Here is a 23,317-nt window from a genome sequence, read left to right on the forward strand (position 1 = left end):
ATCAACAATATTCCGCATTTTAACAAAAATCAACCAAAAAGAAGAATGACGAATTAAGAAGTAAATGACGTAAATTGGTTCACGAGGCGTCGCACGATTTGTACCTTTTTCCCCCTTCTATAAAACAGAGGAAGTCCGAATGGGAAACAGCCTTTTCAAAGTCATAAGATTTTTTGCACGTGCGGCCATCGGCCCTTTGATTGGCTGAGGAGCTTGGGAAGCCATCACAAAGACGTCCAAGTAGTTGCCAAAAGTAAAAAAAATGCAAATCATTAGCGAGTTTCGAACCGGGAAGCGATATCTTTTTCGCGCCTAAACGCGGAAGACTAGAAGCATCACATCTGATCGATGTGAGCGTGTGATAAGACGTTAAGAAACGCGTCCAAATATCTGAGTAATCATTGATAGTTTATTTGCAAAGCGGTACTCTTGCGAGTTTAGTGTGCGAAATCGAATTTCACTTCCGTGATATTCTTGTTTTTTCTTACGCTTTATAACGCAATTGTATACTCACGCGCATAATATTTATCGCAGCGAAGATCACGATTCGCTTATTTTCCGTACTGTTTTCGCGATTACAAATGATCCGCCCGGCCGTAACAGATGATTTGCTTGCATCAAAAACATCGCATTATCGCGCAACATGGCGACTTAAGATAAGCGCAGCTTTCGGAACACAACAAAAAGGTTCAAGAACGAGTTTTCTTTTTTTGTACAGTTTCATAAAAGCTGCGGCTTAATTAAACACCGATGACAGTTCAAGCATTTTAATTTCGCTTTCTTAATACCGTATGCCCTCGTTTTCAATTACCTTGTCGCGTTCATTCGAAGATTTCACTGTTTTTTTGACAGCTTAAGCACAGTTTTTTGTATTCCATTTCTTTTGCAGCGAGCCGTGACGTAAATACTGCTATGTATTTCTACCTCCGGTTCACTGTACGATTCAGCTGTCACATTTTGCATTATAATTCAGATCCTCTTGTTCTGGAAAAAAAAAATAAGAAAACAGAAAAAAACATGCAAAATTACACACGTAAACCTAATTTCTTAGCCACTGACGAGCCACGTTTTTCCCAGGCAAAAGTAACGGATGTCTTAAAACAAGGAAATGAATGTTTTCTAGCAGTTTCGAGGGCAGCTGCGAATCGTTATTTTATTGCAAAAGTCGACGACGTAATTCTAATGAAAAAGTAGCGCGGATTTTTAGGATTTCCGGTCTGGTGTTCCACGCGTGGACCTCGCGCGTGCTGTTCCAGCATGCGCAGTTTGTGTCTTGGGAACATGTAATCATGCGAAAATGGCGGATAAAACGCGAGGGCATAATCGCCATGGCAGTGTGGTTCGAATTGGTTACTACAATATCGAAAAGACTATTGGAAAGGGCAATTTTGCAGTGGTCAAGCTTGCTACGCACTGCATTACCAAACAAAAGGTACTGTGTTTGCCTGTATGTGCGACTTTACTCGATCTTAACTTGGCCGCGATAACAGACTCAGACAATTTTGCGCCGATTTAAGGACAACTTAACGCTATGTAACGGGTTTGTCGAAAGAATTGACAGCCTAACTACTAATCCAACCTTTCACCGAATCAATCATCTAGTTTATTTTGTGTTTTCTACCTTCGTTTCGAAGCGCATTAATTTTTTCGCTTGCTTCTCTCCCGACCAGGTTGCCGTCAAAATCATCGACAAAAGTCAATTAGATCAGGATAACTTGAAAAAAATATTTCGTGAAGTACAGATCATGAAGATGCTGGATCATGCCCATATTATTAAACTTTATCAGGTAAGTCGAAAGTATAAGCTTTATAGTATATTTTTTTCTCTCGCTGTTTGTGGCTCATTTCGCACTTTCGTCGCCAATAGCCCGACGAGTTACATGACATGTCCTTTCGCAGATGTGCACATCTTTTCAACGCCGACTGATGTCTTCGATTTGCGGCTACGATTTTTGTGGTACCACAGGAAATTTTATTGTGGCCTAGGTTTGATTAAGAATCATTAACAAGGCTTTTGAGGAAAAGAATGACTGCAATTCTTTTGGCTACAGTTCGTGACAGCGAGCGTGGAGAAAATCACAATACGTGTACATGTATACACAGAGAGCTTGCCGGCGAGACGAAAAAAGCGTCATATAGGCTCTGCATTTCAAGTGCCCGTGTCACGTCTTGCTTCTGTTGATATCGGCACAGTTTTTGGTCTTTCTTGATCTACGTGGAAGCGAAATCACCCAGAAAAAATTCAATCCTTAGAATCATACATACAGGGTAAACCAATTTGCCTTGAAATTCACATTGTTGTTGGTTTCATGGATGTTCTGCCGTCGCGGAACGTTCGATCTTTGACAAATACTCTAATTTTCGCTTTATACACACAGAACAATAGTCTCATATTGGGTCCAATTTCGTTGTCTTATTCTCAAGAGAAATTTCCACTCTTTCGCTGTAAAATATTCTCCTCCGCCAAGAGTGCAAATGCCGATTTTTTTTCCCTCGATGTTTTTGTTTACAAATTTGCGACCGCGATTGTTTGACAACTATCGCGCGAAATTAACCCAACCAAAATTACGAGCTTTATGTTAAGTTACTTTAAGTTAATACTTTCATTTTACAAGAGTTCTGAACCTGTGGAAGTCGCGGAAACTCGATGCTTTCGGAAATTGCAGAAGGTGACATTTTGAATTGTTGTTTTGCTAGATCAACTGAAGGGAATTTAGCCTAATAAATATTCCATTTCGCTTCTATTTTGTTGATAAGTAGCGGTGCCTTCGCTTTTTCACATAGAACTGCTGTTTTTTGCAAGCATCTGTTTGGATCGCTACGCTTTGTCCGACTACCCCCAGACGTGAGTTCGACACACTTGATTGCTTCCAAAATTTCTATTCAACTCGAGTGTTGTTTTGGCGAAACAAGACGCTAAGCAATGGGATTTATAAGTAAGCTTTAATCCTCAAAATTCACTATACCGCTCTAATTTGCATGTAAAACCCAATTGTTTTCCAAATCAATGATTGTGAGGGTTATTGGAGCTGTCCTTAGTAAAATAAATCCAAAGGATATGGGTGGCGGTTTCATTTCTCGCAAAGGTTATCTTAACATTTCATCCCCAGCTGCAACACCTCATAAAATTGTACAATGACTTTTTTGTATCAATATATTTTCATGCACTATGTATCTTGAACTGCACTGCATAATCTGTCACATTTCAGCGCGAGCTAAAGCGAGATCGTAAAGTATTTCCAAGGGGTGAAAAATTCCTTCCGCAAATGTGTTTATCGTTCAGAACCAACCACAGTCATTTGAAGTGCTTTCAAGAAGTTTATGTAGCTATAAACAATATAGTCTGTGTGTGAGCAAATAACAAAATTATCTTCAAAGATGTTGACAGCATCAAATGGAATTATAAATATTTGAGTTGAAGTGCATGTAAATTCTTTTGGCCATAAATCTTTGATCCTTCCCCTTTGTCCATGAATTGTGCAACTCATGTTTTCAAAGGAGTAGAGAAAACTTTAGGTACACTTCTGGGCACCCTTTGTGAATTTGATGCACAATCTCAAATATTTGATTCAATTTGTATTTTTCGTCTGGATAATATATAAATAATGCCTACAAGTATTTGTTTATGTTCTTATTACACTACATGCGTTCATACATGTACAGAAAATGATACAGTATACAAGTTATGCTGTGAATTAATCCTTCAAATTAATGTTTTTTTTTGTTCCCTTAATAACATTAAAAGTAAATAAATTAAGAGTCTTTTGGAGTAAGCCCTTGTAAGTCTTCTATTTCTTGTATTTTTTTATTTGCCTTCTAAATAAATTGTATTTTGTGCAGTTATTATTATTTTTTAATGGTACTAGAGGTCTGGCCTTCCAAGGATAGCTGTGTCGCAATGTAGCATGTTACTGGGAACCAATGTCGCCTAGCCAACATCTGTAAATGTTGCTGTCGTTTTTCCCGCTATTGTGTTGCTGTCGCACTGTGTCGCTGTCGCATTTCAGTGCCATAATGATGACACTTGTTGCTGTTAATTAAAAAAAAAATGTTCCTGTGTTGCCAGAATTTAGGGTCATGTCGCTTGTCGCTTTTACCCCTTGGAAGGTGCCACTAGACACTGACGATACTTCACACTGGTTTCTAAGTACTAGGAGGCAAGCGTGGCCGAGTGGTTAAGGCAGGGTTTTCATTAAGAATTGTAATAGCAGGAGAATAGTGTAAAGTAACCGGAGAATGATTTTTAAAGGTTGCGCATCTTTATAAAAAAATAGTTACAGGCCTTTGAAATTTAGCCGGAGAGTTCTACGTAGTAGAAGGAGAATTCTCCAATCTCCGATGCCTAATGAACACCCTGTTAAGGGCGCTGGTGTTGTAATCTGGAGGTCCCCGGTTCAAGACCTGCCCTTGCCACTAGCTGGATTTGTTTCTCGGTTGTCCCGAGTTCAAATCCTCGACCACGCTTTGTATATATAGTCAACTGGTCTGTCTCCTGCCAGTTGGGATTTTTAACCTTGTTATGTTCATTTAAAAATATTTGTTTCCTCTGTTTCAGTGGCATGCCTGTAAACTAGCTATCTCGTTGAGATATGAAGCTAAGTGCATGACCACTATAAACATATTTTATTTATTTATTATTTTTATTTTTAAAGCAAATATCTTTACTCATAACCACTTATAATTCCTAGATGATTGTGCACACATATTCTATCTCATTTATTCATTTGTTTATTGTTATTTTTGCTGGAGAGAGAGGGGGGGGGGGGGGGGTCAATTCTTTTCAACCCTTAAAACTGTTTTTCCTGCATGGCCAGGACATGGGTCAAGCTAATAAAAAAGTGATTTTGTTTCAGAAAGGGAAGTCTTCAAATGATTCTTAGGAAATTGTATGTATACATGATGATAATCAAGTAATGATTTGTAAAGGGGTCCTGGTGAATTTATTGCTTGGGTAACCCTGCGATGGACTAACAGGAGGAATGGAAATACTCCTTGTCGCTTAGTGCTGTGGAAGCCAGGATTCCCGTAGCTCAGGCCTGATGGGCCACAAGGCTGGGAGGCAGACTTTTTACCCTTTCTGAATCAGGTTTGGTCTATTACAACAAGTTGGCTTGTACTAGTTTGATAAACTTTGACTGTAGCGATCGGCATGCCACTGACAACATCACGGTTGACACATTGACCGACATCAGCGGTCGACCCTCAGCCGATAGTTCACTGGTATATCGGTTGTCTGTTGTATGGCCGATTATCAGCCCACTATCCGTTGTTATGTTGGCCAAGTATAGGTTGAGTTTGGTATCAGTTGATAAAATGACTGACATTAATAGCGATCAAGAGTGAGTGAGTGAGTGACACTTTATTTAAACTGGGAATTCCATCAATTTACAATTGGTTTTCATGAAAGCTGAGTAAAGTTTAAAAAGAGTATTAACACAGTTATTAAAGTGGGACAAACTATCAATAAGAAGATAGTAACATATCAAAAAAAGTCAATATCTTCCAGTCCTCTTTTAAAGGCTGCAAGAGATTTAGCTGACTTAATTGAATTAGGCAAGGAATTCCACAATTTAGGACCAGCGTAAAGAAAGCCCCTTTTCATAAAATCATTTTTCGGTAATGGTAAATTAATATTTAATTCATTGTTCCTAATATTGTAAAGATTTCTTGCCTTGACCTTGAAAAGTCTGTCAGTTTAATAGGATGGGGCTTCACCAGTAGAAATGTTAAACATTTGGGTGGGGCTTACTGTACTTTGCGAATTGAAACGAAACGAAATGGTACGTACTTTGCGAAAGGGTATTTTGCGAAATGGTACTTTGCGAAACAGTACTTTGCGAAATGGAACTTTGCGGAATGGTACAATAGGTAAAAATATAGGGTGGAGATTGATCAAAGAACTATCATGAAGTTGTTGCAGAAAGTGAAGACCAATTCGTCGATCGCAGACAAGACAAGTCTATTCATTGAGTTGTTTTCCAGCATACCGAATGTCTGGGACGGCGGGACAGGACACACGTGCTTTGTCGTTTCTGACTACTATCGAGCCGTAAAAATCGTATTACTAAACACTAATAAATGCCATAAATTCCTCAACCTTCTTTCAAACTTTTATTCGATCTTAATAAACGTTCACCATGTTACAAAACAGAATTTTTATTTGGGCGTTCTCATGACTTCACATTACAAGAAAGCATGACAGACGTGACCATCGCGACCTTTATTTAGACACTGGCGTGCCGGGCGGTGTGAGGGGTCATGAATGGTCTATCAAAATTTTGTAGTGCTCGCAAAATTAGGCTTCTGCTCGGAATGCTCGCAAAATTTTAGTGGGTGCTCGTTTGCTCTTGCTCGCATAAATATACAAGTGCTTGCATGGTCGGTTTTTATTGGAGGTAGTTTTTGAAAAGTGCTCGTTGCTCACAAGGCTAACTTTTGTTAATGCTCATGCTCGCAAAGAAAAACGCTGTGCTCGCATGCTCGCAAATGCTCGCAAAGACCATTCGATACCCCTGGTGTGCACTGTCAGATAATAAAGATAAAAAATCCTAGGCGGCAGAAAGATTTCGCTTCCTTCATTTTCGGATGACTAAAACGAGAGTAATGCTTTAACAGGCGTCTTTATTTTTTTTATTTTTGATGTTGCTTGCATTCACTTTTTGCGTTTTCGATTCATGTTAAAAAATTATTTCGCGACGCGACAAGTTTCGATTTAAAAGCTTCTCATGCAAAGTACCATTTCGCAAAGTACCGTTTCGCAAAGTACTGTTTCACAAAGAACCATTTCGCAAAATACCATTTTGCAAAGTACCGTTTCGCAAAGTACCGTTTTGTTTTGTTTCGTTTCGCAAAGTACCGTAAGCCTTTGGGTGGCCTTATGCTTAGCTCTTCAGTTTTTTAAATCAGACCATCCAAGTTCAAGACACCCTATATGCTACATGATCCCTGGCCTCTGTTCGCCTTTCTTACTCTGATAAGGGTGGTCAGAGCCCATGGAAATTTAAGTCAATAGTCAGTCTAAAGATCTATCAGATGAATTGCAACGTAAATATTCCATTTAATTTAGCTTTTTCCTGATTTCCCAAATAAAATATTTGGTATTCATTACACATCTATGTATGCATGTTGTCTTTGGGTCGGTGTCTGACATGTGCAGACTGCAGACTTTTCACTCTGTTTAGCCTACTATGCACTTTGGTTAGATTGTTTACAGTGAGCTTTTATTAATGGTAATGATAACATAATATAATCTCTTACATGTTGTCTGCATTCTGCAGTCTGCAAATGTCAGACACAGTCTTTGGGTGGAGAAGGATGTACTACACATGGGATTTAAGTACATGTATGTTTACTTAACAGTTGAATCCCAAGTGTCTGGACCTTTATTGTCTGTAGATCCTCCATACTTTTCATTAATTTTACTGGCCAGAATTACATGTATTTCTATGGTCAAAAACTGTAGTTCCTTTGTACATGTAGTTTTTTACTGTCCAGACTCTCCATTACCTTAATTTATGTTAATGTTACTAATTTATTTTTGTCACAACCTAATTTTATGAATAGAGAAGAGGCAAATTTTGTGAGACTTAAATTTTTGAAGGTATTTGTCACCGTCCACCCACGTGTAAATAGTCGATGTTAAGTTAGCCAATCAGAGTGCATGCTTTACTTTAGTTGTGTTATAAAATCATGTAAACAAAGTGTTGGCAGGGTATTAAATTTTGTGCCGTTTCATTTTTGCTCATCTTAAATAATTTTGTAATGTTTTTTGCTATCATGAAAATTTCAAAGCCTTGTGAAAATAAGTAAAAATAAGGTATCCAGACCTTTGTTTTTTCATGACTCCTTGTTAGTTGTAGCATAATCTGGAACTGAACAGGAACTGAACAAGACAGTGGCTACTCTGAGATTAGAACATTTTTCCTGTAGATCTCCCCTTGTGCATAATATGTTGAGACCTTATATTGCGTGGTGTCTGAAAAACAAGTGACACCTGATATGATTGTAGCATTTCCTTCCTCAATTTTGCTCAAGGAAGAGTTTGCTCATAGGGTCGAAGGTCATTCTATTAACTAGATGTGTAAGGGTTTTGATTTTATTTCCCCTTTGGGGTCATTAACACCTGGTCTTGTTTTCCTTCCATGTTTAACCCAGAGAAAAAAAGAAACAGGAAATAAACACAAGCTGGCTGTTTTTTAAGTGAAAAATGCAATACAACCCTCCAAGTTAAGACCATTTTAGTCGCCATGGCGACTAAAATTTTGGAGCTGGCGACTAAATTGAAACCAAAGTCGCCAACCTGGCGACTAAAATTGAGAAGAAGGATTGAAAGCGTGAGCTTAATTTAGCAACTAAAATTTTTCACTGGCGACCAAACCTGAGCAGTCGGTGGCCAAATGGCCACTAAGGAAAAAAATAAACTTGGAGGGACTGGGTTGCAATAATTAAAGAGAACAAATGTATTGTTGCTGTGTCAAGTCAGGTGTACTTGTAGCTGTTTTGTAAGCATTGGATCATCACTGAGTTTGTGATTGATCTGAAGTTAAAACAAGTTCTTGACCCACGTTTGGACATGGTCTCCTCCCAACCAATTCATGTAGTCCCAAGCTGAAAATAAATTCTCTGCAATGACTTGCTTTAAATTTCCTTTAGAGCTGTGAATATTTGTTGGTACATCAATACAGGATTCTTTTGTTGGTGTTTTCATGAAGTTCATCAGCTGTGTACTAGACAAAGCGTTTGTTAAAATAAGAAAAATAATATTCTTTTAATCATTTTTTAGAACTAAAGTGATGAAACAGCTGATGACAAATTGTTGTTATTTTAGCTACGTTTTCCTTCTACAGTAAAATAACGTAAAAATCTGTGACAGTCTTTTGTTGGCAGCTTTTATTGCAAAACAAATAACATTGTTTAATTAAAGTAAAATTTTTTGATGTACCGGTAGTTCATACAATAGTGTTGCCCAACTTTGCTTTCTCTCTCTCGGTTGCTGTTTCAAGTTGCCAGTACTATTTTTCTAGCAAACATGAAAAAAGTTCTTGTTATACATATAGATAGGGGTGGGTGCTATTCCAGATATCTTGAGTCAAACTTGAAATGTTCAGTATGCTTTTCAATATTTGATACTCACGCTTTGACCCTCATTGGAATTTATTGTTTTCATATTGGCAATCAAATGTTAACCTTTTGTTTCAATGCAGCTTGGCTTTTTTCTCTTAATTTGAGTTTAGCAATCAAATTCTTTCTATAAAATGAATACAGATCAATTTCTATGGCAGAAGAAATATATTGCAACCATGTACTTTACCAGTACTCCTAAAAAGATAATTGTGGCCAAGAACACTGTGTGCTAGGAACATCGATGTTAAGTGTGTGCATCTATCATGAAACATACATTATTGTTCCTTGACAGCTATGCAATACATTTATTGTTGTAGTTTATGCTTTGCTTTCTTCCTGCTTTTTTGCTCTCACAAAGCGTTAATTTAACGGTTCAAATATGAACGTTTCTGGAAGCTGATAAAATTTTGTGAATTATGTGGTATATACAAGGTTTTCCTGCTCCTAAATGAACACCCTGATCCCCCCCCCCCCCCCCCCCCCCTTGTTATCTAAAAATTTAAGTTCCCTTAAGGTAAACAACCAACAGGCAAAGTTTGATTGAAAATCTATGGGCAGTTCTGGAATTACCTTAATTAATATAGAAAAAGGACAATTTCAGCAAAGAAAATAATCAATTAAGTGATGTCGGAATGACATCACATGGCACTATATTGGCACCAAAGAATCTGTAGCTATTAGAGTTGGTGACTATACTGTATGTGGTTGTAGAGTAACAGAAGGCAGGCTTCTGAAGCCAATTCCACACTATTTGCCCGTATTTCAACTTTTTCTTTAATTCCTTCTTGTTATAATGACATTATTTTTGTCACGGTTTTTTCAAATGTAGTTTTATAGTAGTAGTTCATTGTAGCATCCCATCACATTATTGTTTAACAATGTGTTTTTTTTCTTGATTTTACCTTGTTTTTAATTTCACGAACATTGTTTTAGTGAAATCCAAGCTGGCCCATTCATCTTATCTTGTAAAGCAAGCTTCAGGCACTCTACTAAAGGCATTATGCTTTGAAGATATCTTATATTATTAGAGTCTTACAAATGATGAAATGTACGAGGCAGCAAGGTGGGCGAGGTGGGCGAGGTGTGCGAGGCAACACAGCAAAGCATGTAAGGCGAGGCGAGGCGAGGCGAGGCATACTAGTACGAGGCATGGGAGGCTAGGCAACGAGGCATGTGAGGCAGAAATCCCTATTCCAAATAAAAAGGATAACTGCAAGCTACCAGTTACCTACATGTAAGCTAACTGTAGGCTAACTGGAGTGCTATTTAGGCTAATCAATGAATTGCACACCTTGCTGCCTTGCACTTTGTGACAACCCATATTTTTATAATAAGAACTGAATGGGGGATCCATCAAACCCCCTCCCCCTGTACCTGTAGACATGGGGGGATGAGTTTGCATGTACCTCTGAGGGTAACAGACACATATTTTCTTGGTTGTTTTGCAACAGGTGATGGAAACAGACAGAATGTTGTACTTAGTAACAGAATATGCCAGTAAAGGAGAGATTTTTGGTAAGTGATCGATAAAATACAGGGCTTCTCAAATCTTACACTCCAGTTTGCCCTTCAGACAAAACTTTCTTAGATTGAGTTGGAAGATGACTTGCTTGGGCCCTTGGTTATTGGGCAAGTGAGAATAGAAAGTTGCTTGCCGACAAGGAAATCTACTTGTCATGGACGACTGGCTTTCACTTTTTAAAAGCCCTAAAACTGTGCTGTTTATTTTTAAGCCTAAATGTTAGTAATGTGTTACAATCACTGCATAAAATAAGTTGTTTTGCCAAATTTAACACATCAGAAATAGATAAGCATGGGGAGGTGCCTGGGAAGTTGGTGGAGCCAAGAACTGCATCTAAATGCATCCGGTAACCATGACAACCCTGTGGGTGGCAACCACCTAGGCACTGTCACACTTCTAATCAGTGGAAAACTTAACATACTTTCCATATACTCACCGAAGTGAGGGCGGGCCCAGAAACTTGTGAATGTGTGCAATTTGAGGCAACACAAACTAAATGACCTAACATCAACAGGGGAGCTGTAAAATCCTGGGCAGCCCCTGCGAGGTTAAGTGTCCACCCCTAATACTTAAAATGGAAACCGCTGGCCAGCATGTTTCAAGTTTAACTTAGCCTTAATTTCATTTAGCTACATTAAAGGTGGAGCTTAGGGATGGGGTGGACCCTTTTGTCCTCATACAAAAACCTTGTGCTCATTTTGCATATTTGTTCTTGTTTTAGATCATTTAGTAGCCCATGGTAGAATGAATGAAAAGGAAGCAAGAAAAAAGTTTCTACAAATTGCATCCGCTGTTGACTACTGCCACAAGCAGAATGTTGTTCATAGGGATTTAAAAGTGAGTTTACTGACCAAGTTTACATGGTTAGGTAAAGCCAAAGTCTGCATACCAGCCTAGTGGCCTATCAGGAGTAGCTTATCCAGGTTTCAGTAGCATGAACTGAAGGGACTTCTCCCCCCCCCCCCCCCTGGATGGGATGCTAGTCAATCGCGTGGTGACCCCCCAGCATTAAATTTGCCAGTACCTATTTATACACCTGAGTGAAGACAAGCACTATGAGAGTACATGTATTTAGAGTCTAAAAGTTCCCAAGAACACACTGTTCAATGCGGAGTGCAGCTCACTAGCCATAAAATAAGTTTAGGCCACCATGCCTGCAAAGTTTACATGGGGTACAAGTTTAAACATTTAAAGAAAGATGTAAATAAATTACAGTATATTAATTTATGGCTTTCGACACACGTCTCTGAAATGAAAGAAAAATTGCATGCCCCGAGCAGGATTCGAACACAATTGAATTCTGATTTCTAAAATCTTGGATTTCTTGTCGTTTGGACAGTCAAACACTGTACTTTGAATCCAGACTACTTGAACCCCCTGATTTCTCCAACTAATTTTTTATTCCCTTGGAGAATGCAGAAATTAGGATTTCACGTTTTTGGTGCATAGTCGTAGAATTGCACTGCTACTCTACCCAAAGCAGTTTAGAAAGTATACACCTCATGTACTCGTCATGAAATAGATGTTAATACTGTCCGTCTTGTTCCCTTTCAGGCAGAGAATCTTTTATTAGATGAGAATTTCAATATCAAAATAGCAGGTAGGATTATTTTTATGAGCATATCATACACCTCCGTAAAAATGTTAATATTTATTGAGTTCACTTTTGCAAAGTAAACTGTTGAGTACACGCATGTACGAGATGTGAAATAACTCCAACTGTGTAACAAATTTTCAGCCGTCTGGTCCTCATAAGCTGTGTTTCATTTGCCTTTTATCTGTTTTATCTGAAAAGTTGAATGAAGAAATGGTTCTTGTTCACAGATTTTGGATTTAGTAATTTATTTCAAGAAGGAAAGCATTTGAAGACGTGGTGCGGAAGCCCGCCTTATGCAGCACCGGAGCTCTTTGAAGGAAAAGCGTATTGTGGACCCGAAGTGGACATTTGGGTAAGTTTACATAACGTATCCACTGCAAACATGCCTGATTTACAAGCAAGTATACGTTTGAACGTTATCTGTTTTGAACTCCTTTTTGTCCTTGTGAATAAAAAGAACAATTGTTTTGACTGTTTGGGTTCGTAATCGGCGGGTGGTAATCGGTTTTCTGAATGAGCTGTTGTGGTACATCGGCGATCAAATTAAAGGGCCTATGTCACGGATTTTACCAGATATATGAAGAGCCGAAATTTATATTTGTGTCGCAGGAAACCTAAAAATAATAGTCCATTTTTATAAAAAATTGCTATATTGGAGCACTGAAACTGTTAACGAGCATCTTTGGCAGCGGATGGCCGGTTGGAAACGGAGTGAATTGAAAATTAGGCAAGTTTAAGTTGTTTCCGCCCGGCTTCGAAAAATCGATTTTTATAGACGTAGCTTGATTTCTATCCGCAAATTAAGGACCGTTATATTGTTCTTTTAGATGCTCAAAGATAATGTTTATTTAGGGTTAAGTTGCCTTCAACTAACAAAAATCTGCGTAATTCCCGTGACATAGCCCCTTTCTGAAAAGGTAAAACTGCTCAGTTTAACGATTTTCTGGATTTTTTCTTGTCGTGACCTTGAAACTTAGAAGGCTTTTGGTTCATTGCCCGATGGCAGTAACTGCATGTATATCCGGAATGTATAATTGTATAATTGTTATAAAACGCCCGTTTGAGTAGGCGTAAAAACAAAGTCCATTGCCGGAGCGATTAGCCTACACATCACGCAGTTTGAAACTATCTTTTCAAGGGGAAAAGCAAGTGAATACTTTTGGGAAAAGGTGTTGTGTTTCTGTGCTAAGATTCTGTGCATTGTATCAACAACTTGGACTCGGAGAGAACGTGAAAATTTCGCACAAGTTTAAACAGAAACGTTTCGTGTGCACTTGACCTTTAAAACTGCCAGCTTTTTAAGTCTTTTACTCGTAACTCCCACGAGTGCGAAAGGGCAAAGCTAAATCAATTTAAAAAGTTTTGCAAAATATTGAAAGTACTACTCAAAAGCTTTTATTTGAATGGTCACACTGTTGGTTTTCATTCACAGACTTGAAAGTCACAACCACACAAGTGTGGGCAATTGTTTCTGGAAGTTAAGCGTGAGTCACCAAACTATAACATCTCACTTAAGCTTGAAATGACCGGAAACACCTCCGTTGAAGGAAATTAATTTTCAGTTGATCCGTCGTTTTGCGTTTGTTTTGTTTACTGCGAGTTTTCTCTCTAAAGACAATAGACATAACGGGCGTAAAATTTAATTACAATGTATCTTAACTCCCACTCGTCGACCGTTTCCGTTAACTTTTTTTTGTGTCAAATCTGTGCATTCACTAAAAGAACTGACTGGTTTGTTGAGCAAAAAGACAACAGTTTTGTGGCATGCTATTAATATTTCCACGCTTTCTGTAGAAATCGGACAACGTTGGTGTCGAGTCTCACGCGCTTTTCCACGCGAGACGCGCGTTTCGTGTGCCACGTATGCACGTGCCAGCGTTTCCGACTTTCTCGTGCGAAGAAAGCACTGCTCGAGTAACTGATTAGTCACGTACGAACTGTTATCAGTTTTCTGTGAACAGAGAGAAGATATAAAGCTTTCAGATATCGTAGATTTAGACGTATTCAGCTTTATGCGCCAATGTTTTCGTTGTTGCTTTCCCGACCTTGTTTAGTAGCCCCACCCGCTGCGATATGCTAGCGGCTATTTAGGATCAACTGAAGCAAAACGCGACGGCGGCTTCGTAAAGCGACGATGCGTGAAAAAGATTTGTCCACGACGCAACGTGCGTGATAAATCCATTAGCTAAGGATAGCGGGTTTGCTGTACGCATAAATATTCGTTTACTATCATCAAAGTTTGTGAATACGGAATAATGTTTTGCACGGGAAAAGAGATCATAGGGCAGCGGAGGGCCGTCATGCATAAATGGTCATATAAGGCATCACCAGGTGTACCGCTTGATACAGTCGCGATGTGTCTTTGCCAGCTGTTGCGTGGCATTAGCACAGCAAGGAGTAAGGATTTGTTTATCAAAGTTGAATACAAAACAATAGTAGCGGACATTTTAACTTGAAGCTCACATGAAGACAAAAACAATTCTATACTTATCCCGACATACGATGTAGTCAAGTCAATCTTTATTTCTATAGGGTTGGTTACAAAAGCTAATTTGTTCCACAAGGGGGTCCCACTATAGCAAAAAAATTCTTTTCAAATAAAGCTTTCAAGGTGACAAACCCTCTAAGGCAAACATCACTCTAGTGCTGACACCTCTCCTAGACAGACACCCCTCTAAGACAGATATCTCTCGGCGACAGACACTTTCTTAGACCCTCTCTAAGGCGGACACTTATCTGAGAAAGACACCTCTCTTAGGCAGTCACCTCCTTAGGACAGACATCTTTCCAAGGCAGGCACTTTCCTGTGCTTTCTTAAGGCAGACATGCACCTTTCTAAAATAAAACACCTATCCAAGGTCAAAAATCTCTTAGGACAAACAACTTACAAAGTACTGCAGCTCTATAGCTTTTTAAAAATTTGAATGGTCGCATAGTAGGGTTTTATCCACAGACTTAAAGGTTAGCTAGGACTACCTTGTACAAGCATAATAAACATTATCACAAGAAAGTACTGCTCAGTAGTTTTCATTTAAATGGTCACACACTATAGTTTCATTTACGGACTTAAAAGTTAGAACCACCTTGTACAGCATAATATACAGTACCACATGAAAGAACTGCTAGTTGCTTTAGTCTCATATGTATTTGTATTTAATTGTCACACACTAGTTAGGATATTTCTAGTCCATCAGAATCTTAAAAGATATAAAGAATGTAAGGAGGCTCGCCTTGTACAGCACAATAAACAGTATCATAGAAAGTAAGCCTCAGTAGCATGTTTCATGTATTATCTATTACTAGTACGCCTCTAAAGCTAACATTTCTCAACGCAGATACTCATCTAAGACGTACTCCCAGCGTGTAAATTTCACCAAAAATGTGCCTTGAGATAATAAGTGAAAAGCTTGGTTGCCATAACTGAGAAACTTACAAATGTCCTCCTCTCTGACGAAGGGTGAACATCTCTTAACAGTATCGATACAAAATCGAGTATCGGGGACAGGAGAATTTAGAAAGCGATCAGCAAAGGCGAACTTTCTTGATATTCAAACAAATTCTCCCAATAAGTACTAAAAGAACTATACAGAGATCGGTTGGGAGAATTTCTTTACTGACCAGTTTGTATTTTTGCAGAGTCTTGGTGTGGTTCTTTACGTGCTGGTGTGCGGTGCTCTGCCGTTTGATGGAAGCACATTGCAAAGTTTGCGCTCACGTGTGTTGGATGGTCGATTCAGAATTCCTTTCTTCATGTCCACAGGTCAGTGAAAAGTTTGATTAACGTTATGTCACCATTAAGCAGAGCTTCCGAGCCCCTTCTTCCCGAAGCCCTTCCTTTTGGGAAGTACGAGTTTAAACCACTTTGAACGACTTAATAAACAGCACCACCTGTGATATCGTGACTATTACTATTTAAAAAGAAATGTTTATAAAAGTAGTGAAGAAATAATGTAATAAGTAATGTATTGTAAGTAGCATTGTAAGTAGTGTATGTATTCGTGTTGTAAGTAGTGTTCTTTGTGTTGCAATAAATAAATTAATTAAAAAAAAAACAACAACAACAACAACAGCACGCACCTGAAAGTACTGCTCATTAGCTTTTATTTGAAGAGTATACAGCTGGAGGTTTTCCCACAGGCTTAAAAGTAAGTACCAACAGTACCACATGGAAGTGCTGCTCAATAGCTTTCATTTGAATGGTCACACACTAGGGTTTCATTCACAGACTTAAAAGTTAGAAGCATCTTGTACAGCATAATAAACAGTACCACATGGAAGTGCTGCTCAATAGCTTTCATTTGAATAGTCACACACTAGGGTCTCATTCACAGACTTAAAAGTTAGAACAACGCTCAATAGTTTTTATTTGATTTGCCACACACATTTGCTTACGCCGACGGCGCGTAGTTTTTCATTTTCTTGGGTTTTGGTTGGTTGTGTATTTATTATAGTTTACCTCTCTCGCTTTTTGCAAGTTTAATCCTTAGGAAAGTCATACACCTTATTCCAAAATGGCGGACAATACATTATTCTTTTGTCTTCATGTTAATTGGCCCTCGTTGCCTCGATCGTATCTGCAGAATTCAAAAGAATAATGGGCTTAAAACGAGGCAATAATGGCTAATTAACATATAGGCAAAAGATTAATGTATTTGCCGCCATTTTGGAATAAGGTGTATTGCATATTCGAATTATTACTTTTTTGTACTACTGCTTTTAATAAGTGTGCCGAAAAACGTCCTTTTAATTTCTGTTTGAAGACTGAGAAATAAATGTAAACTATTTTTCAATTTCATTGTTGTAAAAGCAGCAATGCGTTTCTGGTCTTTTTTCCGCTTGTCTACTCTCCATTAGACTGAAAGAAACGATTTCAATCGTACATTAAAGGGACTGTGTCACGGATTTTAGCCAAACTTAGCCATAGGAAATGACCATCAAATTCGTTTAATATAAAATACCCTTTTAAAACAGTAATGGAACATTTCAATGACAAAGCAAATACAAAAAAAGGAACGGATGGCCAAAAGCGACGAAGATTGAAACGGGTTGCGATGTGGGTTTTTGAAATATGGTCCGGCGGAACAGTTTTCAAAGTTAATCTTGTATGCTTGTAACTTTAACTAATAACGCCCGGGAGACACGTTTGGCTGCAATGAAGCTATGTTTTTTTCATTTAGAATCATAGAATTCATTTCTTTGCAAACATGTAGTTTCATAGCGAATATTTGACAGACTTAATAACATAAAATTAAATTAGCCGTGACATAGCCCCTTTAACATGTTCTCGCAAGTTCCTTATTCACTTATTAGGCAGGCAATTATACAAAGTATCGACATTCACACTTCAGCGAGTCGCTCATAGCACGCGAAAGTTAGCGATCAAGCTGCCCTTTAAGTTCACGGGTCATTTCCAAACTAATGAGTTGATTGTTAAAAGATTGTGAAAGTATTTTAATTGAATGAACTCAATCGGTCACAGTCTAGTAGAGCGCCGAGACCAGGCAAAGAAATTTCGCGGATGGCGATCGTGGAGTACACGCAAATTGTTGCAAAGGTTATCTCGCGAGAAATCGCCCACTCGCGCAATGTGCCATCAGAAACAAGAGGTTGCATCCCTCGACAAAATTCAGCTGATGTTTTAGTATTTGATTGTCTCCATTTTTTGTTTTCAAGGTGTAATTGGCCGACCGTCTTTTTAATTACAAGGTGGCCGCATCTAGCACACTTTGTTTTTGTTTTTGTTCTAAGTTTGCCCTTAACAATCATATACCCGTTTAGTGCAGCAGAAGAAATTTATTCTGCAATAAACCTGTTATAACTCAAAGCGAAACTGTGTAATTGAAGAGAGGGCTAGGAAAACACGAAACTGGCAGTAACCGCGGGAAAATGAAACAGCTAAAAAGCGCGGGAAAACGTGCAGCCGACGGCAAGCGAAACGCGGGAACGTCGAGGTTTTTATTTTGCAACGGGTTGGCTGTACACGTCTTCGCTGTCTTGGTTTGAATTTTTTGGCAGATTGTAGACGTCAAGTGTCTTGCCCAAGAACACAACACAGTGACCCGGCTCGAACCCGGACCGTTTGATCCGGAGTCCGCGCCTCCCTTGTTAGCAACTCTAAAATTCGAGGCAAATAAAGTTGATGTTATGTTGTGTTGTGTTGTGTTGGTTTTGTGTGTGGTTTGTTGTGTTATGTTATGTTAGCCGCGTCTTGTTGACTTACCCGTAGCAATTTTTTTTCCTGTCTAGAATGCGAGCATCTTATCCGTCACATGCTGGTCCGTGACGTGGCAAAGAGATACAACATGGCGCAGATCATGAATCACAAATGGATAAACGAGATGAATGAAGAAGACAAAGCCAGCGCACTCATAACTGACTCCAGCTCTGATGCGGACCTCAGTGAAGAAGTCTTGACCATGATGCTTGCAAGGGGAATCGATCGAGAAAAGACCATTCAGGTGCTGTTTCTCTTTTTTAAGATTGATTTTCTGCACATTTAAAGAAGCAACGTCAAGGGGTTTTCGCAGATTTTTCTCTAAACTGCTGGGCTGAAAGTACATGGTACGAATAACTTTCGCTATAAATTTGAGCCCGATGTATTAAACACTTTTTTTTTCCGTAACGCAGGTTTGAAAACTTGATATTTTACACAGGACGTATGGGCTCATAAGCGCCACCCAGAAAATTTGCAGTTTTTGAACACTTATATCTCCTTGAATATTGCACACAAAGAGCTGAAAATTTCGCCGATAATTTCACAAGCTCTTTAAATATCTGGAGTCACTGTGTGTAAAGCATGATGATGCCTTGTCTACACAAAGTCGTATGAGGCAAAACGTTAACATTGACGTCAGCAAAGATCGCCCTATTTCCTTGTCCAGGATTGTAGAATCGCAGATGTAAGAAGCATCCAATGTTGAGATAGAAAGGAAACAATTGGTACATTTTAAGCTCGGTTAAAGAATTGAGAAAGATGTAATATTCTGTTGTCTCGTGCGTAGAGCAAAGAAAAGTTGTTAAGACGGAATCCACCATGGAATCGAGTAACATAATTTTAGTTTGACAAAAATCGAGTACCAGACTATAAATCCTATTGCGTTATTTTATACTCTTTTTAAAAGCCAAAGATGTAAGTAATTATCCGTGATAACATCAACAGCAATTTCTTATCAGAGCCTTGGAGAAAATGAATTTTAAATTCACAAAAACCAAAATATGCGTAATATCGTCTTTTAAGCGATTTAGTGGAATTCAGTCGAAATAAGTTTTTGATGTTTTGTATTGTTAGAAATTATTTCGTTTGATAAGATACTTGTAACAGTAACACAGAAGTTTGCAACAAGATGTAAATAATTTTGGTACATAATTGTGTCCAAGGCCATTCTAATAAATGTTTCGTTTCCTATCGCCCGACCGACCCATTTTTTTCGAAAATTAAAAAAAAATCCAGATTCACTAGTCAAAGAAGCAAGTACTTTAATTTGCAAGCACACGATCTTGTTCTATTAACAACAATTGTTGTAATGCGATGTCCTTTTCTTTAATTAACATCAATACTATATTTTTTAAAGGCTGTTTAGACATTTGGTAAGGGATAACGAAAGAAAAGATCACGTTTTCGAGTTGACTTTGTAACCAGGCTTTCTTACTTAGCAACCCAACCTTCTCTGACCCCGTCCATCCTTTTTTTTTTTGCCCGACCGACCGACCCACCTTCACAAGAGACGGGGCGGGCGATGGGAAACGAAACATTTTATTGGGATGGGCTAATCAATACTTGTAGTCTTAATCTTACAGTACTGTCCTTATTTTCTTTGCAGTCTCTTCGCCAAAAAGATTACGATCAATTTGCCGGTATTTATTACACACTCATGGAAAAGGTCAAGAAATCTGCCAGCACATCACACGACCCTTGCGCCAACATAACTGCCACCGCTGGTAACTCGGAAGATTCGGAAATGATGGAGACGGATACTGAGGGGACTGGTTCCGATAAGCCATCCATGACGGTCCCTACAGTGCAGGTCACTCCAGACTCGCCCACAAGACGAGTCAAGCCGCTGCAGGACCAGTGGGATCTGTCCCAAGAGGGGGATGAGGAAGACGATAAGATGCCAGACGAGATCCTTCCAAGCTTGAAGTCGTACCTGGAGAAGCGCCGGCACACCCTTACTGCGGTGGACCCAATGATGGAGATACCGCCAGAACTCCGTGAGGTGCTCTCTCAGAAGATGGTTCAACGGCCATTAAGTCCCCTGGGTCAAGCCACCGAGGATGCGTTCCCTGGAGCTATGGGATTGAACCCAGGTTTCCCTCCATATGGGCCCACGTTGGACCTCCGGTACAAGGAGCAAATTCTACAGGTGCCCACAGTGTTCCAGCTAAGACCGCCCATGGATAGAAGGGCCTCTGATGGCGCGACAAGCTTAGCTGCTGGAATCGCGCAGTTTCATGCGCTACGTGCCATGGCCGGGTATGCAGATGATAGTCAGGGTAATACTGGCTCGCTAAGTGGTTCGCCGTTAAACAGTCGCAATCCTATCGTATGCCAGTCACCATTCTCTGTCTCGCCAGGACCATCAAGTCCGCAGATAAGCGAAGGAGCAAACGACAGCGGGTCAGATCAAGAGCCTGATCAGGACGCCATTGCGCGCTACATGGCTTGCCGAGGATCACGGCAGCGTCACACGTCACCGAATGAAATGCCAGACGAGCTTCAACTTCGACTACTTCAGGTACCGTTTAAAACAAGACGGAACGTGTTTCCTCCTGGCAGGGGAGGTGCAGGACGCGAAGGATCATTCATCCCCACCCCTACCGGGATTCGATACAACGCATCTAGGCGAGCCTCGGACGGTGCGGCGTCAGTGCTCGCTTACAAGCAGCATCTAGAACGCATCGGCGGCAGCGGCTCCAAACGAAACAGTCTGCGTGAGCTTCAAGAAGAATGCTTGCAACTACAACAGCAGTACGGCCAAGCAGCGGAAGAGGAACAGCAACGCAGGCAACAGGAACAGCACGTACAGCATCTGCAGCAGCAGTTTTACAGCAGAAGGGCGTCAGACGGCGCTGACTCGTTAGCTGCCACTCTGGCTCAGTTCCAAGCACAGTACGCGCCCGCCTACACCACCAGCCAGGAGTTGGACCTGGAAGGGCAAAGGTCAGATGTGGAGGATCTAGAGGAGATTCCCGCCCAGCCGTCGATGGAGCACCCAGATGCGCTTCATCAGGAAATGCAGCGCTTGAACATTGAACATTGTGCGCCTTCCCCCTTCGACTCTGCCGGCATTATCCACTCTCCGTGTGGTGGTATAGGCCCAGACGGTACCGCTCTCTCTACTCTAGCGACAAACCTTGCGTCCAACTCCCCAAGAAGCAGCATTCTAATCGAGGACTCGCCGCCTATTTCTTCCACTGAGACGTCGAACTTTCTGTCTCAGAATATTTTATCCTCGCAGGCAAACACGTCGTCGTTTATGCCCGACGGTGGCGCATTGTCGTCCCCAGGTGCTTCGCCGCCGCCCTCTCCTCTTATAACTGCGGTACCTTTGAGTCAGCGGTACCCCATTCCTAACATCGCCACCACCACAACGAGGACTTTGTCGAACGGAAGCTTGACGGAAACTGTGCCGGAAACGGGCACTATCCCGCAAATACCCGCCAATATCCCGGGTGTTATGATGGGAAATGCCATGATAAATGAAAATGATCTTGAAGAATTGGCGAGAGCAAGATGGCTGGGTGGAGGGACTCTCCCTATAAGTCCCGTAGCCCTTCTCGGGACGTTCGGGACAAATCCCGCTGCTGCGCTTCTCGCGGGTAACGTCGGGCAGAGGTCGCCCGTGCATCACCGTCGACATCACACGGTACCGTCTGCGCAAGACGCGTGGAATTCTATGGACTTGCTTAGAAGAGCGACAGCGAATAACGTCTTGTCGCAAAACCATGCAAGAGACATGTTAAACAACAATATCAATTTGGAAGAAGGTTTAGGGGTAAGGGACGGTCTATTGTATAGGACTCTATCTCCCAACGGAACAATTAACCAGGATTCTTTACTTGAATCTCCAAATATAGGAGACGGCAAGCCGGACTTGACGCAAACGAATACGCTACGGATGGCTTTTTCTGTTAATATGACTTCTAACAAGTGCATTCCGGATATCATCAGTGAAATAAAGAGATCGCTAGATCAGAGATCCGCCAAGATAGCTTACGAACAGTCGGACCAGACATTCACCCTTCAGCAGGGGAGTGTGTGCGTTGAAATCGAAGTTTGCCCCCTCCAGGGGAATCTTAACGGACTGCGCCTGCGACGCGTCAGCGGCAACCAGTGGCACTACAAGAAACTCTGTAATGAGGTATTGGCGGGAATGAATCTGTGACTGAAGGAGAGCGGTGTGAATTGAATTCAGAAATTAGTTTTGGCTTAATAGTTAGATTGCGTGACATTTGTGCTAGCGTGACTTTATGCGTCTCTCATCTGCGTGACCTCAAGGTAAAGTGCTTTCTTCTTATGTAATTCTGTTCCCTTGTTTTTCTGGGTTTTAGAAGACGAAGGTAATTCCTATACTGGGGAAAAATCTGTGTTTCTGTCGTTTCCAGAAAGAAATATTAGTTTCGTGAACTGCGCAATTTCGTTTTGGAAAACTCGAGGACACTTTACTTTCCTCGTGTAAGTTTCTTTCTTTTTAAAGTTCACAGTGTGAATATGATATTTCTCGGGTATGTGGGAATTAAAGTGCACATGAAGTTAAATGATTCGTATATTGCATCAAAAACGCGTTATATTTCCGTTTAAAAGAGTAACCTTTTTTCACGGAAACATTAAGCGTTGACTGGCTTCCACATTTTTCGTTTGAATTTCGAGGCTCCGTAAATAACGTGTTTTTGGCAGCATGCTTCACGGGTTGAATTGCACGCGTTAAAGGAGCAATGTAACTTCGCTGCAAATCAAATGAACGTTGCAATTACTGTTTACTGACACCATGATCTGTTACTGATTCAAAATGGTAAGAGGGTGGTTAAAATTCATAAAGATTATTGAAGACAGTTAACAAACAGCGAATTTAATC

General features: G+C 40.2%; 1 protein-coding gene across 2 annotated transcripts; it reads left to right on the forward strand.

Moving 5' to 3' along the window:
- The first annotated feature begins 1,181 nt into the window (after window positions 1-1,181).
- LOC144663834 (serine/threonine-protein kinase SIK3-like) lies at window positions 1,182-23,317 on the forward strand. 2 transcript variants are annotated; one of them, XM_078524898.1, is made up of 10 exons: window positions 1,182-1,432; window positions 1,671-1,787; window positions 10,575-10,638; window positions 11,367-11,482; window positions 12,200-12,245; window positions 12,470-12,594; window positions 15,879-16,002; window positions 18,489-18,700; window positions 20,063-22,237; window positions 22,320-22,473. In XM_078524898.1, exons 1-10 carry the CDS (start codon window positions 1,298-1,300, stop codon window positions 22,338-22,340), a joined length of 3,135 nt encoding a protein of 1,044 aa, XP_078381024.1. In that variant the 5' UTR covers window positions 1,182-1,297; the 3' UTR covers window positions 22,341-22,473. The 2 variants fall into 2 exon arrangements, with proteins under 2 accessions (XP_078381024.1, XP_078381022.1); XM_078524896.1 differs by having other exon boundaries at window positions 1,189-1,432; window positions 20,063-23,317.

This window comes from Oculina patagonica, chromosome 8 (assembly GCF_052425735.1).
Source record: "Oculina patagonica isolate OP01 chromosome 8, crgOcupat, whole genome shotgun sequence".
In the NCBI taxonomy this organism is placed as follows: domain Eukaryota; kingdom Metazoa; phylum Cnidaria; class Anthozoa; order Scleractinia; family Oculinidae; genus Oculina; species Oculina patagonica.